At 37.6% G+C, this 24,084-nt stretch overlaps 2 protein-coding genes across 4 annotated transcripts in view; one reads left to right on the forward strand and one right to left on the reverse strand.

The window, feature by feature from the left end:
• The first annotated feature begins 4,452 nt into the window (after positions 1–4,452).
• LOC104611438 (Tetratricopeptide repeat (TPR)-like superfamily protein) lies at positions 4,453–6,993 on the forward strand. Its single transcript, XM_010278473.3, has 2 exons — positions 4,453–4,674; positions 4,878–6,993. Exons 1-2 carry the CDS (start codon positions 4,523–4,525, stop codon positions 6,715–6,717), a joined length of 1,992 nt encoding a protein of 663 aa, XP_010276775.1. The 5' UTR covers positions 4,453–4,522; the 3' UTR covers positions 6,718–6,993.
• A 1,482-nt stretch (positions 6,994–8,475) lies between these two features.
• Positions 8,476–24,084, reverse strand: part of LOC104611440 (uncharacterized) — a 46,458-nt gene continuing 30,849 nt past the window's right edge. For 2 of the 3 annotated variants that reach the window (XM_010278475.3, XM_010278474.3), the window contains 9 exons: positions 14,201–14,301; positions 14,026–14,110; positions 13,850–13,936; positions 13,672–13,764; positions 13,468–13,599; positions 13,282–13,382; positions 13,105–13,177; positions 12,928–12,990; positions 8,476–8,805 (listed from right to left, as the gene is read on the reverse strand). In XM_010278475.3, coding sequence (XP_010276777.1) covers positions 8,785–8,805; positions 12,928–12,990; positions 13,105–13,177; positions 13,282–13,382; positions 13,468–13,599; positions 13,672–13,764; positions 13,850–13,936; positions 14,026–14,110; positions 14,201–14,301 — 756 coding nt within the window. In that variant the 3' untranslated portion in view covers positions 8,476–8,784. The remainder of the gene's footprint in view (positions 8,806–12,927; positions 12,991–13,104; positions 13,178–13,281; positions 13,383–13,467; positions 13,600–13,671; positions 13,765–13,849; positions 13,937–14,025; positions 14,111–14,200; positions 14,302–24,084) is intronic. The other variant, XM_010278476.3, reaches the window with a different exon arrangement.

Here is a 24,084-nt window from a genome sequence, read left to right on the forward strand (position 1 = left end):
TGGTTGTCTAGTTATATGTGAATGTAATCTTTGATTCAACAGATACGTTTATATGTATCTAATGGCCATGAGCCGAGCTCTTTACGAGTTATTTAAGCTTGGTTTATGAAAAGTTCAGCTTGATTCGGTTTTAATTATGTTTCGAGTCAAGCTTGAGCCTAAATGCTTAATAAAACTCAGTTCGTGAGGCTCACGAGCCAAACTTGAATAACTATATACAAATATAATAAGAATAATAATAATAATAATAATAAATTACAGAAAATATTATATATAATAAAAATATTATATATATATAATATTTTTATTTATATATATAATAATAACTAATTATTATAATTCTTAATTTTTTAAATATCAAATAAAAAATATTTTTTATATATAATTTTTTATTCTTATAAAACATTATTCTCAAGTTGACCTTGAGTCGAACTAAGCTCGAGCTTACGAGCTTTTGACTCAAGCCAAGCTTGAGCTCAAGGTTCTAGCTCGAATCAAGCTCAAGCTCAAGGTTCTAGCTCAAATCGAGCTCAAGCTCAAGCTCAAGGTTCTATCTCGAACAGAGCTCGAGCCTCGTACTACCTTGGCGAGTCGAGCTAGAATAGCTAGCTATTTAGCTCAGCTTGGCTCGAATCCACCCCTATTAGCCACATAATATTGCTTCTTTGGCTTGTGGGTCATGAAACTTTTCCATGAGGGAATTATTATATAATATACGGAATTAAAAAAAATGTTAATAGCATAAAGTAGGGGGTGCACTTTTTGGGCAGGGAGTGATGCTGAGCACCATGGTTTTTAAAATTGGACCAGGTTGGATGGTTGGATTGATTGACCCAAGAACCAGTCATGGTCATGGCCTCAAATTTGTGTTTGGACCCCAAAACCATTTGACTAGGGTTCAAGCTAGATGGTTAGATTGTTTGACTTGAGAACCTGTGGACAAAATGGTTCCATTTTTGGATTAGTTTTTAAAACTATGGAGCACCCATATCAGCTATTTGGTCTTTGGCTAAAAGGAGGGGGCTCCCTTGACCCCTTTTACCCCAAAGTGCTGGTTGTGAGATTTGATTCCGTGTCAATGCTGGAACAAACCAGCTAACACACCAACTAGCCAGCCTTTGGTATACAACCATGTAGTTTGTGAAGTATACATTAGATCAACCATGATGTGAAAGAACATTAGGTCAACCACAAACTCATGTCAAAGGACATTAGATTGTGGAGATTGTGGCTTGTGTTTATCAACCACCAATTAAATACCCCTTTAATTTTATTTTAGGCTGTGTTTGGTTTGAAAGAAAAAGGTAGGGAAATCCATATATATATATATATATATATTGTATTTTGTATGTATTTGTATTTGTACTCTTTCCAATTTTTAAACCTCTATTTGCACAATACATATTTGTATTTGCACTATACTTATTTGTACTCCTTCCAAACTGAGCCTTACAAATACAAATATATATGGTGCAAATACATACAAAATAATATACAATAAAAGGTTTTGCACTCTAGATATTTGTATTTGTACTCCTTTCAAGCTGAACCTAGGCTCAATCTGGGAAGAGTGTATATACAAATAAGTGCTTATTTGAGTCATTAAGTACTTATTGGTATTTGAGAAATAAGCCCAAATAAGTGCTTATTTTAAAAATAAGGGCTTATATTTAAGCCCAAAATTTTAGCTTTTTTTTAAGTGCTTATACAGTAAGCACTTATTCAATTTTTTTTCTTCCAAAATTATCCCTGATTGAATTTTAAAATACCACTGATAATATTATCCCTAGTTGAATTTTATAAAAACACTTTTATGAAAATACTTTTATGAAAGCACTTTTATGAAGCACTTTTGTGTTATAAAATGCTTTCACAAAAGTGCTTTCCATAAAAATACTCAAAAAAGTGCTTTCGTAAAAGTACTTACTTTTATAAAATGCTTTCATAAAAGTATTTTTGTAAAAGTGCTTCCATAAAAATACTTTCACAAAAGTGCTTTTGTATGGGTACTTTCTTAGAAGTGCTTTCGTAAAAGTACTTTGGTTTGTGGGAATAAGGTCTTAAATGGGATTTGAATCCAAATGAGCCAGCCGTTTCCATTTCAACTGTTTGGTTGGATGGAATCGAAATTTCATTCTCATTCCTTGTGGAATAGCATTCCCCCATTTGAGTGGATAGCCATTCCATCTTACTTCAATTCCCATTCAATTCCTATTTGAACCAAACAAATTATGAATAAATCATTCCAATCCCAATTCCAAAGGACTGTGATTCTGATTTCGATTCCAATTCCGACTATAAACCAAATGGACCCTAACTTCCATTGGATAGAGGATGATCTTGGTTGAACTGCCCCTTCTAAAACATTGGCCACAAATGGGATGGTTGTTTGAAGTTCATGAAAAAAAAAGTAAGCATGGTTTAAGAATGCATTGGCTTCTATGGTTCTTAAGCACAAGAGTAATTACTTTTGTGCATTAGAAAAGTTTGTTTGGTTACTCTGTAAAACTTGCTTTTCAACTCACTACTGTTTTTACTTTCCTTTGTAATTCTACTATTCCATATTTAATCAATTTGACAAATTGATTCGTTGTAAAATCAACATTATTTATTATCTTTAACCTTCTTTTTGTCACGTCCACATTTATGTAGGGTTTCAGAAATGTTAGAAGTTCCCCAACATCCGAAGCCGGTCCTTAATCTCACGTTAACATCACCAAAAGACTTTTTCCTTGCTACCATTAACCAATATCTTTTTCTTTTTTCCTCTTATAAAATTGATCTTTTCCTTTAAGCTGTGTTTGGTTCGAAGGAAAAAGTAGGGAAAGAAAGGGAAAGGTAGGGATTCCTTACTTTTTCACTCAAACCGAACATATCCTTAACGTTTGATTTGATATAAAATAAAAGAAAAAAAGGTAAAATGAGTGAAAGTTGTTAATAAAATTTGTAAAAGTACCTAACAAAATTTCCTCAACTTTTTTCTGTTTCTCTCTTGCTGTCAAACCAAGTTTTAAAAGGTGACATTATTTGTTAGCACATGTGGCACATATCCATAAAGGTTTGTGCTAAGTAAATAAATGTATGTAGATTTTGGTAGAACAAGTATAGATTTATTTCAACATTTGACGGGACCGACTAAAAAAATAAAAATGTCGTCCCTTCTTATTGACGAAAAAGAAAAGTTGTGCTTTGTTGACCGACTAAAAATGGACGTTAGTTCCACCAGACATGAATGTTTCATCAATCAATCTGTAGCCACTCTGTACTTATTATTCAAATGCCAAATTCTTATAGATAGGGGTGAGCAAATAGTTTATTCCGTTAAAAATCAAATTTAATAAATTGAAATTTTTAAAATTAAAATTTTAAATGAAAAATCAAATTGAAATAATCGAAACTGAAAAAATATATGTTATGCAATGTATATATATATATATATATATATATATATATATATATATATATATTTCGGTTGAACTGAATTTCAACATTATATATATTATATATTAAAAAATATATGTTATGCAATGCATATAATAGATTATATATTTTAATACATAATATAATACAATTTAATATATTTTATACATATTATATGTTAATATATATTATAGATAATAAAAGTTCGGTTAATTCGGTTTTTTAGGTTAATCGAATTTCTAAACCTGAAAACCGAATTTTTTCAAAACCAAAATAACAAAAAACTGAATCGTAAAAGTCGAAACCAAAATTTTTAGTTTGGTTTTTTGGTTTTAACCGAATAATGCTCACCCCTACTTATATAAGGTCAATATTTCCATGATCATTTTTAAAGATGGATAGATATTTATTCAGGTAAATGTATTTTATTCGGGCAAGTGTATTTGTCCATGTTCTTTTATTTCATAAGTAAATAAGACATTGATTGTTTTAACCATAAAATGTTATTATTAAAGGGGTAAATATGTCCTATCCAAATGTTGCAATGTCTTCCTAGGTGAGAAAGTTATTTACCCACTTGGAAGATGGGTATCGATTACCCAGGGAAATAATTATTTTTTGCACCCCACATAAATATAAAAAAAAAAGAACACGAGTTTCTCCCAAGTAGGTAGGCAACTTTTCCACCTACAAAAAAAGTTGCCAACAATTAGATGACACAAAATTACCCCTTTTAATAATGATTTTTTATGACTGATACGGTCATTATCTTATTTACATGAAAAATAAAAAAACATGAAGGGGATCCAAAAGGTTTGGGCTTGGGGTCATTCGACCTTTATATAGCCTAAGGCCCATCAGAGCCTTGGCGTTAACTTCGCCATTCTAAGATGATGTTACAATATAAAAAGGGACAAAATGGGGGCCCAACTCTTACTATGCACCTGAGTTCAGAGTCCATATCCAGAGTTCCGTCTCTCTTCGTTATATTTAGTAGTTTATAGTTTATACTGGTGACGTTATCTTATCCATTTATCACATAATCTGCGGGAATTTTCCTGGATGGCTTTCTTTTCCCATCTCATGGTCGAGATTCAAAGTCATGATTCTCTCCAGACAAATTTTGGCCTCAGAAATGAGAAGCCATTTATGGGCTGAAAGTAACTGTCGAAGGAGGACTGGAGGAGTAATTACTCAAATCTTCTTCCATTTCGTTCAAATTTGCAGCTGGGTTTTGCAGAGTTGGATCAATGGGTATTCTTTCTTTACTCTTCTGTCCATTTCGACTATTCCGCTCTACTCTAATTCCTTAGAGATATCAACTCCAATTCGATAGAAATGGTTCTTAGTGATGGGTACCTAAATTTATTTCTTCCATGGCTTTCTTAGCTCTACCTCTCTCTCTCTCTCTCTCTCTCTCTGTTTGTCTCTGTGCTCTAATGGATTTAGCTTTGTAGTTCGGTCCATGATGGTGAAGATGACAGGATGATTGGGACGTCAGTCCTTCAGCAGACCCATCTTTTGATAGCACAGGAGGATCCGATACAAAGTTCTGAACTAAGGGTAAGGGAGCAAGAATGCTTCTCTCTGTTGCAGAAATGCAAAAGCATGGAAGAATTCAAGCAAGTCCACGCTCAATTCCTCAAGCTGGGGTTAGATGGAGATCCTCGTCTCCCCGGCAGCCTTGTCGCGACCTGCGCTCTATCGAACTGGGGAAGCATGGACTATGCCTGTTCAATCTTCAGGCAAATCGATGAACCGGGTCCATTTGAATTCAATACCATGATCAGGGGGCATGTAAAGGATGCAGACCCACAGACGGCACTTCTCTTATATGTGGAGATGCAAGAGAGAGGGATCAATCCAGACAACTTCACCTACCCATTTCTTCTCAAGGCCTGTGCTCAGTTGTCAGCACTTGAAGAAGGGATGCAAATCCATGGGCATACTTCCAAGTTTGGGTTTGAATTTGATTTGTTTGTGCAGAACAGTTTAATCAACATGTATGGGAAATGTGGCCAGATAGAACTCTCATGTAGAGTATTTCAGCATATGGATCAAAAGAGTGTTGCTTCCTGGAGTTCTATTATTGCTTCTCATGCTAGCTTGGGCTTGTGGGGTGAGTGCCTGAGGCTGTTTGGAGACATGTCCAGTGAGGATTGTTGGAGGCCTGATGAGAGCACATTAGTTAGTGTTATCTCCTCATGTACCCATTTGGGTGCTCTTGATCTAGGGAGGTGCACTCATGGGTTCCTGCTGAGGAACATGACTGAGCTCAATGTAATATTAGAGACATCATTGATAGACATGTATGCCAAATGTGGTTCTCTAGAGAAAGCTTTATCTGTCTTCAACAAGATGCCCAGAAAGAATCAATTGACCTACACTGTCATGATCTCAGGGCTCGCCGTGCACGGCCGCGGCAAGGAGGCATTAAGGATCTTCTCAGACATGCTTAAAGAAGGACTAGAGCCAGATGCAATCGTCTATGTGGGTGTGCTAAGTGCATGCAGTCATGCAGGGCTCGTGGATGAGGGCCTACAGTGTTTCAACAGGATGAGAACTGATCATCAGATTGCACCAACAATTCAACATTATGGATGCATGGTTGACCTCATGGCTCGCTCAGGGTTGCTCCATGAAGCATATGATCTCATCAAGAGCATGCCCATGGAGCCAAACGATGTTGTGTGGCGCTGCCTCCTTAGTGGCTGCAAGGTTCACCAGAACCTGGAAATAGGAGAGATTGCTAGTAGGAACCTTTTCCAGTTAGACCCACATAATGCTAGTGATTATGTGCTTCTGTCGAATATGTATGCACAGGCTCACAGGTGGGATGATGTCGCTACGATACGAACCAATATGGTGCAGAGGGGCTTGACCCAGATGCCTGGGTTTAGCTTGGTAGAAGTGAGGAGAAACATACACAAGTTCGTTTCACAAGACAGGTCACACCCCGAGAGTGATGTTGTGTACGAGATGCTTTACCAGATGGAGTGGCAATTGAGGTTTGAAGGCTACTCCCCAGACACTTCTCAAGTTCTGTTTGATGTGGATGAAGAGGAGAAAAGGCAACGGCTTAGTGGCCACAGTCAAAAGCTGGCTCTTGCCTTCGCTCTTATACATACAAGCCAAGGATCCACCATAAGAATAGTCAAAAACCTCCGAATGTGTAATGATTGTCATACGTTTACTAAAATGGTTTCTAAGATCTTTGAGCAATCAATCCTGGTTCGGGATAGAAATCGGTTCCATCATTTCAAGGACGGAACTTGCTCTTGTAGAGATTACTGGTGAATGGAAATTATGTGGCCAAACCCTCCTTTTTATAGGGGCAATTTTGTTTGCTCCATTTCATTGTGATGAGTTTCTTATTACCTTGTTCTGATGAGGAACTGACTTCATTGTCAGGAGATTTTCAAAGAAAGGAGCAATGGACAGCCTCTTTAACTCCGCCCGTGTGAGCTTGTTTGGTACAGAGACGTTGTGTTGCTTTTGTGTTTTGGGTTTGATCAATACAAATTTGTGTGAGGAAGTGGTTAATCTTTGAAAATACTTTTGAGTCAATAGAAATTGTTATTTTTACCTAAGACGTCAAATTTGATGTTTCTCAAACACATGCATGTTTCAGTTCAAACAGAACCCATATATATGATGTGACAATACATGTCTAACAAATCTGTATTAATCAACCCAAAACGCAACAGCAACATCACTGTACCAGACACCCACAAGTCATCCCCAAGAGACCAAACATGCTGGGATTAATTGGCGGATTATTGGTATTGCACAAGTGGCACAAGTTGGGCAGGGTTAAAAAAGGTTGAGGTTAATGCTAACCTAAACAGAGCCGTTGAACTGCCAACCCTGATACAAATCTAACTTGATAAGATTGCATCAGGTTGGGTTTGGGCTGACACAAAATTTTCACTCCTTTTTGCTTTAAAAAATGTTCACTTTCCTTAGAATTAACTTTCACCTTACCCTGGAGGAACAAAGTAATGGTGCTTTAAAAGTATCCATGTTAAACATACATGCATAATTATATGGCATTTATATATAAATATTTAAGAGACTTGTTGGGTCGGGTTGCCCAAAGCCTCAACTCTAACCCATCTGAGGTCAGGTTCATAGTTTTTAACCAAACCAACTTTTATTTTGAGATTACGTTTCCTGTTTACTGCGATGGTAAGACAAACCCGAGACCACTGGGGGATTGTTGAACATGTCAGTGTTTGGTGAAAAAGGCAAAATATCACATCGATCGGGCGTTTGATTAAAACATTGGCGTGTTCAAAAGACACTAAAGCTCAGTTTGGAAGGAGTACAAATATAAAAATACATATTTGTATTTGTACTTCCAAACTGAGAGTCTCGGGTTTGTCCTGCCATGGTGGTCTCAGGTTAATGGATTGTTTGTTGAGGGATTTATTTCTAAATTCTAATAAATAACAAGTTATTGCAACTCTTAACTTTTAGATACCACGCCCTATAGAGAGTACTCTTGAACTTCATTATTTATAGTGGCCACCAGAAAGGGAAAACTTGTTTATCGCATTCCTCTTATACTTTGTGAATCATGTTTCAGTTAGCTAGTTAGGCCATTAAGATTTTCTTTTTACAAAGCATTGGTTAGAAGTGGGCAAATTTGAGCTGGTAGGCTCTCGTCAAATCTTCTAATAAACCCTTTTCCTGAACAAACTTTAGATGAATAATATATGCTGCTTGTGGAAAATAGCAATACAAGGGAACCTTTTGTTCTTGCAGCCGAGTACATAATCCCAGCTCTTCTCTGTCTAGAAATTCAAACAGATCTCCATTTCTAGGCTGGTTTTGACTCAAAATTGAGGGGAGATCTTCAACTTTATTTTATGTTTCTCTTATTTTCTTCTATAAAACCAAAAATAGCCTTGAGGCCTTCGCTTCAAGCTGATCAGCCTCGGGCAGGAAAATCTCTTACTGCAACGTGTGTATTCTAACTTCTAAGTGGATGGATCTATATTTCAACTCGTGTCAAACATTGGAATGCTGAAGGTAATAACAACAAAGTCGAAATAATTTTTTGATAATTGAAATATCATTAACTAATAAAAAATATGTTTACATAAATTTTGGCTTCTGGGCCAGCACATGAGCAGCTCTTTGGTGTATGACCTAGACTAAGATACAAAAGAGACGTTAAGAGTTTTAAATAAAAAACAATATTTTATCAAGCCAGATACAAAAAGATCAAAAAATTGAAGATTCTTTTCCCTGAAGATTAGACACCATTTTTCGCATCAGAAAAAGACCATTAAAGATTCCCAACCCTGAAACCGAGCAATAGCTTGCAAAATAGCTCCTAATTCTGCTTCAGTGGGAATTTTAACCATCCCTAATTACCACCTGCAGCCATTAAAAGAGCTTTTGCGTTAGATTACAAACAGAAGCCATATGTTCCTCTATTTCTATTACTTACACCCCCATCACATTGAATGATATAACAATCCGGTCATGGGGGAGCTGAACCTGCATTGCATACTTTACTAGTGGAACCTGAAAAATTAGTCACCTCCCTGTAAAGTATTTAAAACATTATAAACCGACTTAAGCACCCAATCAACTGTTAAAAATTCTTTCATTTCAAGCTTTCCACATAAAAAAAACAACTGCCAGCCATGAAAAGAGACTCTTAAAAGTCCTGACTATTTGTTCCCGAATTCTAGACCAAATAAAAAAAATCCTTTCTAGTATTACATTGGCTTTCCTGGAAAGCAATAGACCACAGAGTTGCAAACAAAACCAAACAAGGGACAAATACAAAGAGAAGAATAACAGATTCAAGAGCACTTTTTTTTGGGTCCAGATTCAACACTACTTTGACACATAGGATAAATATCATCATCAACAATTCTTTTAGCACACAAATCAAAATTAAGAAACAAAAACCACGATATAATCTCCAAAGAAACAAACGAATAGCCAACTTCCAAATTTCCTAATCGAACTCAAATTAGAATCTTTCAATGGCAAGTGACAAAACCAAACAAAAATTTTTAATTGTAACCTTACCATTTACATCTCTTGTCCAAACAAATCTATCAGCATTTCTGTTACCAAAAAAAAGTGTTCAAACTATGAGATAGGCTGCTGAAAAATCTCAGACAATTTCTGAATATCCCACCTAGCTGAAGATTGGCATTTTAAATCTTTGACCTATAAGTCCTAAAACCTATGAGATGGAGAGCCGGTAGAAACCATGAAAGAGTTATTGATTGCTATTCAAGGGACATCCCAGACTTTATTTGTTGAATTTAGACCTTATTGTTGGGAATAAATGCATTAACGCTTTAGCTTAAGCTTTCCAAAGGGGTGCAGCACAACTTGGAATTCTTTCATTGTTAGTTAAATATTTACTTTGTAATAATTGCATCCACAAAGAACTCCCTCCAGAAACAAGCCTATTGACTAATTTACAAATTGAAGGTTTATTTACAAGACCCATTCTCTTACAACCCAAGCCACCTATTTAGGACAACATAATTTTTCCCAACTTGCCTGTTTCAAATGATTCTTCAACCAAAACTTTCTTTGAGGTTTTTCCATTTCATTTTCTCCAAGGAAACTAAACAGCACGCCTACAATGCACATGAATAGATTGTAAAACCGAATGAACCAAAGTTTGTCTCCGAGCATAAGATAAAGAAGAAGCCTTCCATTCACTAAGCTTATCTTTCAACTTTTTCTAAAATAAACTCCAAAGATTTTGCTTTGTGTTTCCTCCATAAGATGGGCACTCTCAAATGTTTACAGTCCTTATTTGAGACATTTTCATTTGCCTTCTCAACATTTTAGCACCTTTATGAGTAATACAACTAAACCAAATCCCAGAATTTCGAAAAATTTATGGAAAAACCAGAGAGTTCATGGAATTTTTTTTGATAACTTCAATAAAACCAGCCACTTCATCCATCCCCATTAGCTTTGCCCCCCCCCCCTCCAAATAAATAAAAAAATAAATAAATAAATAAAAAACAACACATCATCCAGAAGATGAAAATGAGATATCTTAAGAGCATACGATTGAACTTGAAACCCCATCAACTTAATTATTTCATTATCTTGCAAGATAAATTTTGTAAAACCCTCCATTACAAGAACAAATAAATAAGAGAACTAGGATGAATGCAACCTGTCTCTCTTATTTCTCATAAGCCTGACTAGTAGTTTGTACAAGATAGTGGCAAAGGTGTTGTTGACATGACTGAAGTAGGGGTGAGCACTACAGTGTTTTAAAGCGCAAGGCACAAACAAGGCGTAGGGGCCAATTTGTGCCCAAGGCACAAGGCGAGGCACATGCCTTTTTGAAGCAAGGCTCAAAAATACAAAAACAATGATAAAAAATAAAAAAAGTCAGAAAATTCAAAAAAATGCCAAAAAAAAAGTAAACATAATATTAATAAAAAAATCTAAACTTAAAATTTAAAATAAATGTTTTAGAAAACGTATTATCTAAAATTAAAATACATAAACATGACATGTAAAGCGTATTCAAATGAAAATTTAAAAATAATATCAAACATATAAAACATTTTCAATAATGTAAAACCCAAAATCTCTTTTTTCCTCAATTGCATTACTTCAAGTAACTAATGTGATATAGAACGTATTACATTCTTGATTCTACGAGCTGCCTTCAAGTAGCTATGTGCCACGCCCCTCGAGGCAAGCCCAAACAAGTCCATGTTAGGGTCTTAAATTCTTAGTTCTCACACAAAAAAATATTTTTATAATTTTAGTTGCTTTTCAAGAAGATATTATATATAATATGTAAGATATAATATATAATATATTATATATTCATATATTAATATATAATAAAATAAAATTTTGATTTCATAATATATATTTTATAATTATAATATATTATATGTTATAATATATATAATAGAGTATATATTATTAAAAAAAATCGGTTTTAACCGAAATAATCAAAAAACAAACAAAAAATTTTGGTTTTTCTATAATTCGGTTTCGGTTTCAATTTCGATTTTTATTTTTTTAGTTCGGTATTGAAAATTTTGGACCAAATAAATTGAATGATCACCCCTAGAAGTAAGTGCTTCACTTTGTAGTCTCAAAGGAACATGGGGCTTTTGTGAAAAATTGGCAAATATTAGATCAAACCCTTATTACAAATGAGGATGTGGAGGATAAAATGGACCATGGGCTATTTGAGGACCACCTGTTTTTCTATTCTCATCAAAGGATCACCTAAGGATTTTATTTTCAAGGCCACTAGAGGGATTCATCAAGGTGATGCATTGTCTCCAATTGTTATTATGTTGGTGGCTGAGATTTTTAGTGGATTGCTAAAATAAGCTGATGAGACAAACATCTTTCAAGGTTCTAGAGTGGGGGATGATGGTCAAGTGGAATTTTTGTTTGGACCATCCATCACTTCCTGCTCTCAAGAAGTTAGTTCCTAGTTTAGCGTCTATTACTGAGTTGCAATGTGAACCGTTTCAGGTTGGCAAGCGTAGTTGAGTGTCATTTGTTCCTAGAGAAAATAATAGTGTCAAGTCCTTTTGTTATTGTCCAAAACATGTGCATAAGATGGGTCCATGTTCTTGTCCATTCTAATGTTGGGGGTCCTTTGTTCATCTGTTTGATTCCTATCGGAAGTTTGTGTCTCTTGTTTCCTCCATGACTATTCCTAGGTCTGGTCTCACCAAATTGGAAGATGGCAATGGATGACGAATTTCATGCTCTTCAGACTAATCATACTTGGGATCCTCACTCCTCTCTCTTGGAAACAAGGCAGGTTGTCCTTGAGTTTACACAGTTAAGCATTGGCTTGATGATAGTGTGGAGCAGTATAAAGCATGGTTGGTGGCAAAATGTTACACCCAAACTTATTGTGTTGATTACATTGACACATCTCGAGTTGCTAAGATGAGCTTTGTATGTCTTATTATTTCTTTGGCAGCATACTATGATCAGTTGTTATTTCAGTTGAATGTGAAGAATGCCTTCCTCCATGGTGACCTTTAGGAGGAAGTGTTTATGGAGCAACCTCCCAGGTATGTTGCTCAGAGGGAGGTTGGGAAGGTATGAAATACCATACATGTATTAATAGAGTATAATGAACAATATGATATGAGATGGCATAATCTAAAGTGGCCTAATTTTAGGCTCAATATACAACAGTTTTCTGAGTCAATTCCATTTAATATATCATGAATCAACCAATTTTGTGATTCAAAAACAGTGGGGAAGCAGTTTTCCTGGTCATCAGTACAAGTATCCATAGACAGTTCTTTCTTTAGTTCCCATTTTGAGTTTGAAAACCTTTTTGTAATTTCAAATGGGATAGTGGTCAAACTGGCTTTTGTACTTCTCCATTGTACAGCCCCTGGTTGTACATGGGAACTTTATTTATCTATTTTAATGAATTGATACTTTACCTCTTCTAAAAAAATGGTGAGATATATGAAGACTATAATCATTTTTAATTGCTTTAAATACCTTATTTTCTGGATGCAACAATAGATCAGCCAAAACCTTCATGCGGAAGTATGGGATATCATCCTATATTTTCAAAAAGTTAAACAATATTAAGTCAAACATAAATGTTAAGAAAAAAATTCCATAAATTAAGGGATAAAAAAATACAGAAAACATTTGGAGCTTATTTTCAATTACCTGTGCAAAGGACTTCATTAACCGTCCATCCCAATACTCCATATAACATATCACAAATATACCACAATCGCAACTGTTACAAATAACAACCACCATTTAACCTCTTGCATCTGATCCATTATAGTTACTAATAATGCCAAAGCTAATAATAAATACATCAATTATTGAATCAATTACTCGGATTTTTGAATTGGAAGTTCGGGAAGTAGCACAGGCCATTCTGTAATTGCCATGGGTCTTCCACTCAAGCTACTCAGTATGTCGTTACAAGTTTCTTTCTAGAAATTAAACCCAACCTTTGATTAGCACATGGCAATAGATGATGACAAGAACAATTAAAACAATATTTACTGCAATACAAACCATTCTAAGAAGATACTTCAGCTCTATAGTGAATCCATCCATTGGTAAGCTGTTAAGAACCTCCACTCTCTTATCCCTTAGATTTATGACGTATACGAACCAGTGGGAGTCAACGCAAAGGGGAATGAATAACTGTTTGCAAAATATTAAAGTTAGTTGTACTTCAAATTAATTTATCTATTGCATGAGTTATCCAAGACATACCAATTCACATTGCAACAGATCATATTTAAGTAGACTTTGATAAAAAGCTTTCAACTCCTCTAGACTTGGGGGTTCATCTTTTAGAATCTTTTCCTGCATTTACAATTAGGAAAATTGGTAGATAAGACAATGGTAAGTCATCTTACTGATTTAGTATATGTAAGAATTGAAAACTTACCGCAAAATATGAGGGAAAGTAATGACGTTTTACCAAACCATTAGCTAACTGTTCATGCACTAGTACATCCATCACGCAGTTCATAACCTGCACAACAAACAAAGCTTGTTATTTTAACTCATTGTTATATAGATATACAAAGTAAATCACTATAATTTGTCTTGATTACAACTTACAGCACTAGAAACCCAATTACCATCCCTCATGCAAAGAAGCTCAGACCTTGTTAGGTGAGACGTCCATAGAATTACCAAATTTTCACTATATAAAAGGATATAGTTACATGGAATAATTGAAGCTACATGTGATAACAAAGAATAATAAAATTAATGGGTATCTACATGTACTTACTCAAATGGTCCATTGGGGTTAAATAAAGCATATACAATTGCTTTTTTCTCCAATTCGGTGAAAGAAGGAAAATCTGAAGCATGTGGAAACAACACATTTGTCTGTTAACAAGAAAATGCATAGTTACTATATAGTTCTGAAAAACTCGAAAACAAAGATTTATTTCACTTTGAACGAAAAAAAAAACACCAAAGGATTAGTGACATGAAATTCATTCTGAGCTGTAAATTTTGCACTCCACCATTGATGCAGCATTATAACATTGGATTTGCAAAGTTGTAGAGGGTTTAGGGACGATGAGACTGCTTCTGTGGTTAATCTTTTGCAAATACTAGGCAAAACTTTTTTGGATCCTTCTAGTCATGACATAAGGATTTGAGCTCCTCAGCCAAGATACTCTTTTCTTGTGTCTCCTTTTTCAACTCTCTCTACCAGCCTGCTTCTCCTCAGGTTTTTCATCCCAATGAAGTATGGTGTCGTCTGATACCCCTCAAAGTAGCTGCTTTTTGTTGGGAAATGTGCCACGAGAAGGTGAATACTTTGGATTAATTGCAAAGAAGAAGATTGTTTATGTGCTTATCCCCAAATTGGTGCATCCTTTGTAGATCTAATGGTGAGAGTTGTTATCCCCATCTAATCTCCTGTCCGTTCACTGCAAACATTTGGGATTGGTTGTTTTCTTTATTTTGGAGCAGGTGGAATTTCCCAACAAAGGTAAACCTTCTGTTTGACCCATCTACTTTCATCTGGCCTATGAAAGGGGAAGAACAATGTGCAGATTAGAGCAACTCTGATTTGGATGCTACCAAGAAATAAATGCACCTAGAAAGGGAGATGGTAAAAGAATTTATGACAATAGAGCTAATACATTGGATTCCTCACTATTCTCCTTTGATGACCTTCGGAGAAATTGGGTTGTGGTGGAAAGAAGCTCTTTTAGAAAGGAAAGAGCAACCACAGTGTGGATGCATCTAGAAGGATATGTGAAACTAAATTTTGATAGAAGCAGTCACGACAATCCAGGTCCCTTAGGACCTGGAGGGGTTATATGAGATAAGGAAGGGCACATTATTGCTTTATTTTCGGGTCAGATGGGGAGTGCAGAACTCTGTAAGGGTTGATTTGATGGTAGTTTTGCAGGGAGTTCAGATTGCATATAAGTTAAACATGGGATATTTGTTGGTTGAAGGTGATTCTAAGCTAGTGGTAGGATGGTTGAAAGAACCAGAGTCAGTAATTTGGTGCTACAAATATGAAATGAAGAAATTTAAATAGTTTACAAGAAACATGACTCTAAGAATACATTCGATGAGAGGGTCAACTAATGCATTTTCTGATACACAAGCCAAATACGACATGGATAGGGACCATCTGTACTGGGCTTAATTGTAATTTGTTATTCTTGTTTGATATGAAAGGCTGCAGTTTACGCCTACCTTTGGGATGCTTGAATTGTTTATTTTTATGACTAATGATTAATGAATTCATTTTTACCAATAAAAAACATTGGATTTGCAAACACATGGGGTAGAACATTTTAGAGCTCAAGTTGCAAAATTTACGTCTCAAGGTGCAATAATGGCACCAGAAAACATGTTTCTGTACTATAGAATTTTTGTCAATATTAACAGTAGAAGATCAAGACTGTAATCAGTCTTGAATCCTAATAGGTTTTAGGTTTACAAAATAGAAGAAAAGTGAGAGAAAGAAGAGAGAATAGAAGAGGAACAGGAGAACACAAGTGGTTGAAAAGAGGAACAGATTCTAACAGATCTGCCGCCGCCACTTTCTTATTATTTATAGGTTATGTTTAGTACACAATGGAAAGGACACATCTGCCCTTAGTACTTACATAATAAATAAAGTAAATAAAGCTGAAATAAATAACAACTAAATTAACAAACTGAGGAGAAACTGACACTACTATAACTGAAACAAATAACTACACATGCTGTCCTACGAACACAGTGGGGACCACTGCAGTGGGGTCCACATCAGTGTTCTCTACACTCCCCCTCAAGTTGGGAGTAGATATCTATCATTCCCAACTTGGATAGGTCTGTCTCTAACTTCTTCCTTGGTACAGCCTTGGTGAGGATATCCGCGAGCTGCATATTAGATGTGATGTACGGAAGACACACTTCTTGTGATGTGACCCTTTCTCGCACAAAATGTCGATCAACTTCGATGTGTTTAGTTCTGTCATGCTGCATTGGGTTGTGGGCTATATTAATAGCTGCCTGATTATCACAATACAGCATTAAGGGCTTTTCATAGTCAATACCCAACTCTTCAAGTAGTGACCTCAGCCATAAGATTTCAGCCACTCCATTAGCCATTGACCTGTATTCCGCTTCAACACTGAAGCGGGAAACAACACTCTGCTTCTTACTCCTCCAAGAGACAAGGTTACTTCCCACAAGAGCACAATATCCAGAGGTAGACCTTCTGTCATCAACACTCCCAGCCCAATCGGCATCTGTATAGACTTCCACCCTCATGTGATTATTGTTCTTGAGCAGTATACCTCTACCTGGGCATCTCTTCAAGTATGCTAATATTCTCTCTGCCGCAAGAAGATGAGAAGTTCTAGGGGAGTGCATGTATTGGCTAACAACACTAACTGCATAACTGATATCCGACCGAGTGAGGCAGAGATATAGGAGCTTTCCAACCAACCGTTGGAACATAACTTTGTCTTCAAGAGGCTCCCCACCCTCTGCACTAATCTTGTGATTTTGTTCGATGGGGGTATCAGCTGGCTTAACCCCCAATTTTCCAGTTTCCACCAACAGATCTAGAACATATTTTCTCTGAGAGATAAAAATCCCCTGCTTGGATCTAGCAACCTCAATACCCAAAAAGTACCGTAGTGCACCAAGATCTTTCACCTCAAACTCTTGATGAAGGAGCTGTTTGAGGGACTCAATCTCATGATTGTCATTTCCTGTCACCACAATATCATCAACATATACTGCAAGTAGTGTTAGAGAGGACTCCACCCTCTTGATGAATAGTGTATGGTCTGACTGAGCCTGTACATAACCATACTTTCCAAGGGCTAATCTGAACCTATCAAACCAGGCTCTAGGTGACTGCTTCAAACCATACAATGCCTTGTTTAGTCGGCAAACCTTCTTACCTGTCTCAGTATCATAGAATCCAGGAGGCAACTGCATGTAAACCTCTTCCTGTAAATCTCCATTCAGAAAGGCATTTTTAACATCCATCTGAAACAAGGGCCAAGAATGATTTGCTGCAAGGGATAACAGAACTCAGATGGTGGTCATCTTGGCTACTGGGGCAAAGGTCTCCAAGTAGTCTATACCATAAGTCTGAGTGAACCCCTTTGCAACCAGCCGGGCTTTGTACCTTTCAATAAAGCCATCAGCATTATGCTTCACAGTGAACACCCATCTACATCCCACCGGTTTCTTTCCTTTTGGTGGGTCAACCACTACCCAAGTATTATTCTTCAACAGGGCATCCATTTCAACTTGCATTGCATCTTTCCATTCTGGAACTGATAAGGCTTCTTGCACTGTTCTTGGAATAGGGACATCGGCAATGGAAGTAAGATAGGACTGGTAAGATGGAGACAGACGATCATAGGATAAGAACTGTAAGATGCTGTGAGCTGTAGAAGTGGTGCAATGTCGTTTCCCTTTGCGAATGGCAATAGGGAGATCAAGGTCATCCACAAGAGGGGAAGTGGCAACAATGAGGGGTATCTCAGTAGGCTCTGGATCTGGAGCCGCAGAAGGAACTGGAGCTGGCCGGGACTGCCGATGACTGGGATCAACCTGCCTGCATCGCCTATGATAGACTCTCAACTCCGGCTCCCTCTGACCACCCTCACCACTACAACCTTCATCATCCAGTGGAATAGGTAAAGGAACAGCCCCACTTCCACTCTCACTTCTCTCCCCCTGAGGAGAAACCCTAGGATAATAGGGTGTCTCCTCAAAGAAGGTGACATCCATGGAGACAAACCGTTTCCCTGAAACCGGATCATAGCAGCAATAACCCTTTTGAGTTTGTGCATAACCAAGGAAAATGCATTTGGAGGCCTTAGGTTCAAACTTGGAATGATGAGACCCGAGAAGCTGAACGAAACAGGTACAACCAAAGGTTTTAAGGGGAACAATGAACAACTCCTTGTTTGGGTATAGAAGGGAAAAGGGGGTTCTCATATCAAGAACCCGGGAAGGAACTCGATTAATGAGATAAGCTGCCGTGAGGATAGCATCACCCCAGAAGCGAATAGGTACATTGGAGGTAAACATAATGCTTCTAGCCACCTCCAAGATATGCCTATTCTTCCTTTCAGCAACGCTGTTCTGTTGTGGTGTATAAGGGCAAGTGCTCTGGTGAATAACTCCATGGCTAAGAAGGTAGGAGGTCAATGGCTGAGCAATGTATTCCTTTGCATTATCAGATCTAAGGACTTTGATTTTGGTCCCAAACTGAGTGAGAACCATCTGATGGAAGTTTTGGGTCAGAGCAGGAACCTCATCCCGAGAGCGCATAAGATAGACCCAAGAAAACCAGGTATGGTCATCAACAAACAGTAGAAAATATCTGTACCCACCCATCGAAGAGATATGATATGGCCCCCAAACATCAGTATGCACAATATCAAAAGAGGAATTACTCCTTTTATTACTTAAAGAATAAGAGGTTCTACAATGTTTGGCAAACTCACAACTTTCACACCTCAACTTTGATAACTCAACAGACTCAAATAAAGCAGGAAACAGACTTTTCAAAGACTTAAAAGACAAATGACCTAATCGGTTATGCCAAAGCATAACCGAACTCACATACTAGGAAACAAAAGACTTCTTATCCACTGATTCCTCCCGACGAGAACTCTCTCCAAGCAGATAGATCCCGTTCGTCTCACGGCCAGTCCCAATCACCTTCCTCGTCTCCAAATCCTGAAAAACACATCGATCAGGGAAAAATGTTACTGAACAGTTCATGTGTTTGGTAATATTACTAACTGAAAGCAGGTTAGTATCAAGTTTAGGAACATGCAAGACAGAAGATAAAGAGATAGTATCCGACAGCTTGATGTCCCCCTTGCCCGAAATGGGAACAAGAGAGCCATCAGCAATGGACACCCTATCTCAACTAGAGGACAAGTGATAAGAAGTGAACAAAGATGGCAAGCTAGTCATATGGTCAGATGCACCTGAATCTATTACCCAGCAGTGGTCAGTATTACCTGGAGCTGAAGCATGGTAAGCTGAGGCTCGAGTACCTGAATGTGCAAATGCAGATGTGGCAGGAGCTGATGGTGACTGAGATGGTTGAGCTGAACTCCCAAGTTCCTTTTCCAACTGTATGAGGGCAGCTCGAACAATAGCTAAAGTCTCTAGGGATGTGCCTGATGAGGATGCTGAATCAGTGTTCACGACCACATGAGCATTACCCTTCTTATTTCTTAGTTTTGCTGGGACCAAGTGAGGATGTAGCTTCCAAAAAGTATCTTTTGTGTGCTTGGGTTTCTTGCAATGTTCACATACCAGATCCCGTTTATCTTCCTTCTTCCAGTCCCTTTCTGAGTCACCCCTGGCTTAGGTTTAATAGCTGTCAAGGCTGGGAAAGAGAGCTGAGGCTGCATCATGACTTTCCTCCTGGTCTCTTCACTATGCACCAGAGAGTATGCTTGAGAAAGGGTCACACTATCTCTTGTCAATATCTGTTGTCGCACAATGTCATAATCTGAATTCAAACCAGCCAGAAAAATACCCTATTCGTCTCGACTTGCTTTCTGTGAGTCTGTGCATCTTTGGGACTCTCCCACTCAAGGGTCTCTAGATGGTCAATCTCATGCCACAAGGATTTCAAGGTAGAGAAGTAGACAGAAACTGGCTTCTCTCCTTGTTTAAGGCTATTCACCTCACACTTCAGTTCATAGGCTCTGGCAACATTAAGTGGTTGGGAATAGGTTTCTTTCACAACATCCCATATCTCTTTGGCTGTCTTTGCCCACAAGAAATTTCGACTGATATGTGGCTGCATAGAATTACACAACCATGCCACAACCAAATAGTTCTCTTGAACCCACTTAGTGTATGTTGGGTCCTCCTTGGAAGGTTCTTTCACATCTCCCAAGAGGTAACCCAGTTTTCCCCTTCCTCCAATAGCCATCATGGCTGATTGAGCCCACTCTAAGTAATTTGACCCATCAAATCTCATAGTTGTAATCTGAAATCCAGTTTCAGATACACCACCAAAACTGTTGTTTCCAAAACTACTTTCTCCCTGACCCTTAAACTCCATCTTTGATCAAGAATCAATGGCTACAAACTGTTAGAGCCACTACTGCTGTACCAGGAAACAGAGTAAAACAAGCAGGTCTGAAATCTGATCTGAAACCAACACAAAACTGATCTGAAATCTGATCTGATCTGATCTGGTCTAATCTGATCCGAAATCTGATCTAAAAACAATCGCCTATCACAGTATATGCAAGAAATCAACTCAAACCTGATTTGAAATCAATCGGCATGCACAATACCAAGCAGCCTGTCAATCTGAGATGCTATTTTCTGAAATCACTATTGTGGGGCCCACTGCTGCGAGAGCAAAATTAGGGTTTCAACTGTAGGTCTGAAATAAGTCCGCAGCTGCACTCTCCAAACAGTCCGCACAAGTAGGACTTATCGTAGGGCAATATGAAACCCTAAAAACTAATCACCTCTGAGAGGGGGGGGGGGGTCGGCCCAACAGTCAAACCCTAGAAACGAACTTAAACACAGTTCGGCAAGTCAACCCCTAGAAACAAACTAGAACACAGTTCGGCCCCTCCTTCTAGACAGGTTTAACCTATCTCGACTGATTGTAGTCTCTGAAACTCAATAAAAAAAAACTTACTTATGTACTTTCGGTTTACTGTCTTCTAGGGTTACCTGAACCCTAACCTTCGCTGCTTCTTCCTGATTACCAACTCTCTGCAAGCCGCGGCAAGTCTTCCACTGCTGCGAACCTCTTCTGGTAATCTCCAAGATTCAGCCACCGAATACTTCTTCAAAGCTTCCAGCCCTAGCTAGTTCTCATGTGGTCGGCTGGACTAGACACACATGAGAAGCCCTAGATAGGCTTTGATACCAAGTAGAAGATCAAGACTGTAATCAGTCTTGAATCCTAATAGGTTTTAGGTTTACAAAATTGAAGAAAAGTGAGAGAAAGAAGAGAGAATAGAAGAGGAACAGGAGAACACAAGTGGTTGAAAAGAGGAACAGATTCTAACAGATCTGCCGCCACCACTTTCTTATTATTTATAGGTTATGTTTAGTACACAATGGAAAGGACACATCTGCCCTTAGTACTTACATAATAAATAAAGTAAATAAAGCTGAAATAAATAACAACTGAATTAACAAACTGAGGAGAAACTGACACTACTATAACTGAAACAAATAACTACACATGCTGTCCTACGAACACAGTGGGGACCACTGCAGTGGGGCCCACATCAGTGTTCTCTACATTAACATCAAGGAATCAATAAAGAGATAATGATGTTAATTGGAAAAAAGAAAATAAATTGACTTGTATGAAAATTTGATATTAGTTTTGCTATAAACTAGGGTTCTGATATATAGGGTTGGAAGATTTCAGGCACCCAAGCCCATCCAGAAACATATTGGTTGTACTCAAGTAAAATATAGAAAAACTAATAAAATCAAGTGAACTTTACTTACCAAAGATAGGGAAAATTGCCCTATAATGCATTATAACTTCCTAAGATGGCTACATACTGAAAACTAAGTTGGAAGGATAGAAGTATAGAGAGAGGGAAAGAGAGGAGAAAGGGTAGAGAAAGAGAAGAGAGAGAGAAATCCCAAAGAATCACTCCTAGGGTGATCTTTCATCACTTTTTCTGTGGATCATGTGATCCCTGTACCTGAGAATGGTGACTTTGTAGGTCACGGATGACCTGTGTGTGACAGTTTCTGGTACAAGAGCTCTGTTTGTGATCTCCCTTGGTGTTTGAGGTGAAGATCAGTCTGGAAAAATTATTTTTTATTTGACTGTGACTGTAGAGTCTGTTCAGCCATAAAATCAACCAAAAAATTATTTTTTTTTTGGAAAATTAGAGCTGTTTTGTGTCCAGATCATGTCCAGACTGTAGTAGGGGTGCGTGAGCTGAAGTTTTAGTGTGTTTCTAGGACCAACCTGTATCAGAAGTTACCCTTAGGTGTGCGTTCAAAGCTGAATAGTGAACCGAATTATGTCCTTTGAAGATTCTGCATACTTGGGTGTTAGTGTAGGTCAAAATGGAATGAGTGGGGAATAGATATGGGTTTCCTATGGCTGTAGTCCCCTTTGCTGGACTTAATTACCTTGAATGGTCTAGGGGAATTAAACTCTACACCACTGCCAGGGGAAAATATGGTACATCAATGGTAAGGTGAAGGAACCAAAGATTGGGAGTGCTGAACATGACAGATAGGATCAAGAGAATAGCATGGTGATGTTGTGGTTCTTGGTTTTCATGCTGCTACAGGGGAGAAAGACTTTTATGTGGGCTGAAATGGCTTATGAAATATCGGAACAAGCAAAATTGACCTATTCAGAATAGAGGCACTATGTGAAGATCTACCAATTGCAAGCTGAATCATCCACTTGTAAGTAGGGAGAGAGGAGTCTCTTAGTATATTACTCAGATTTGAAATCAATCTAGAAGGAGTTGGATCATTATCAAAGTGTAAATTGGAAGTGTGATGAAGATGCAAAAGCTTATAAGTCCCTTGTCTCTCAACAACGGGTATTTGCTTTTCTCTTGGGATTGAACCCTATATATGAGTCTATAAGAGTACAAATCTTGCGAAGTAAGGACTTACCTTCAGTCAAGGAGGTTTATGCCTTAGTCTAGTATGAGGAGAGTAGAAGTGTGACAAGTTGTTCAGAGGGAGAGCTAGTTGCAATGGTAGTCAAGGGAGGTACATGTGGAAATGGAGGGAGTTATTTCAAGAAGGGTGACTTCTTAAAGAAGGTGGATGACAAAGATAAACTGTGGTGCACACACTATCAGAAGTCCAAGCACACTCGGGACACATGTTGGGATCTCCATGGGAAGCCTAAGTGGGCTTAGGAATTAATAAAAAAATATTAGAGTAAAAAGCCAGTCCAACAAAATCAGAAGAAATATAATTCAGCAAATGTGGCTTCTCAAGAGACTTGTCCAACAACATCTTAGGAATGTCCCTCTGGTTTTGATCCCAAGGAAGAGATTATCAACTCCTTTCATGACCACTTGGATTTATTGGTAGAACACTTTTTCAAGTGGATTCTAGTTCCACACTTCCATTCCTTTTGCGTCTACATCAAATAACTCTGCTACTGCTTTCCATGTGTCATCTCATACCTCTGAATCCCCCTAGATAATTAACTCCGAAGCTTCCAAACATATGACTAGTAAGTCAAATTTGTTTTAGGCATATAACCTTCTCTTGGGAACAGATAAGGTGAGATTAGCTGATGAGTCATTCTCTACCAATAGCTGGTCAAGGAACCATCTCTCTTCCTTTTAGCCTTACCCTTTCTAATGTATTGCATGTTCCTAAATTTCCTATCAATTTACTTTCCATCAGCTACATTACTCACTCCTTGAACTGCTCAGTAACATTTTTTCCATCTTTTTGTGTGTTCCAAGATTTGACCTCTGGGTGGATGATGGGTAGAGGAAGTATGGTGGATGGTCTCTATGTGTTGGAGAATAAAGTTGGTCTTGTGGCTACAGTCTTTGAGTCTGTCTAGTGAGAGTCAAGCCTATTTATGGCATAGTCGTCTTGGTCATTTTTCTTTTGAGTCATCAAAATTTATATTTCCAGAATTATTTAAGTCCTTGTCTTTAAATGAGTTGCAGT

Source organism: Nelumbo nucifera, chromosome 3, assembly GCF_055504915.1.
Source record: "Nelumbo nucifera cultivar China Antique chromosome 3, China Antique-T2T, whole genome shotgun sequence".
Taxonomy (NCBI): Eukaryota; Viridiplantae; Streptophyta; class Magnoliopsida; order Proteales; family Nelumbonaceae; genus Nelumbo; species Nelumbo nucifera.

Coding starts and splice junctions, on each gene's coding strand:
- LOC104611438 (XM_010278473.3), top strand. CDS start 4,523: ATGATTCTCTCCAGACAAATTTTGGCCTCAGAAATGAGAAGCCATTTA. Junction 4,675..4,877: donor TTGCAGAGTTGGATCAATGG/GTATTCTTTCTT, acceptor TTAGCTTTGTAG/TTCGGTCCATGATGGTGAAG.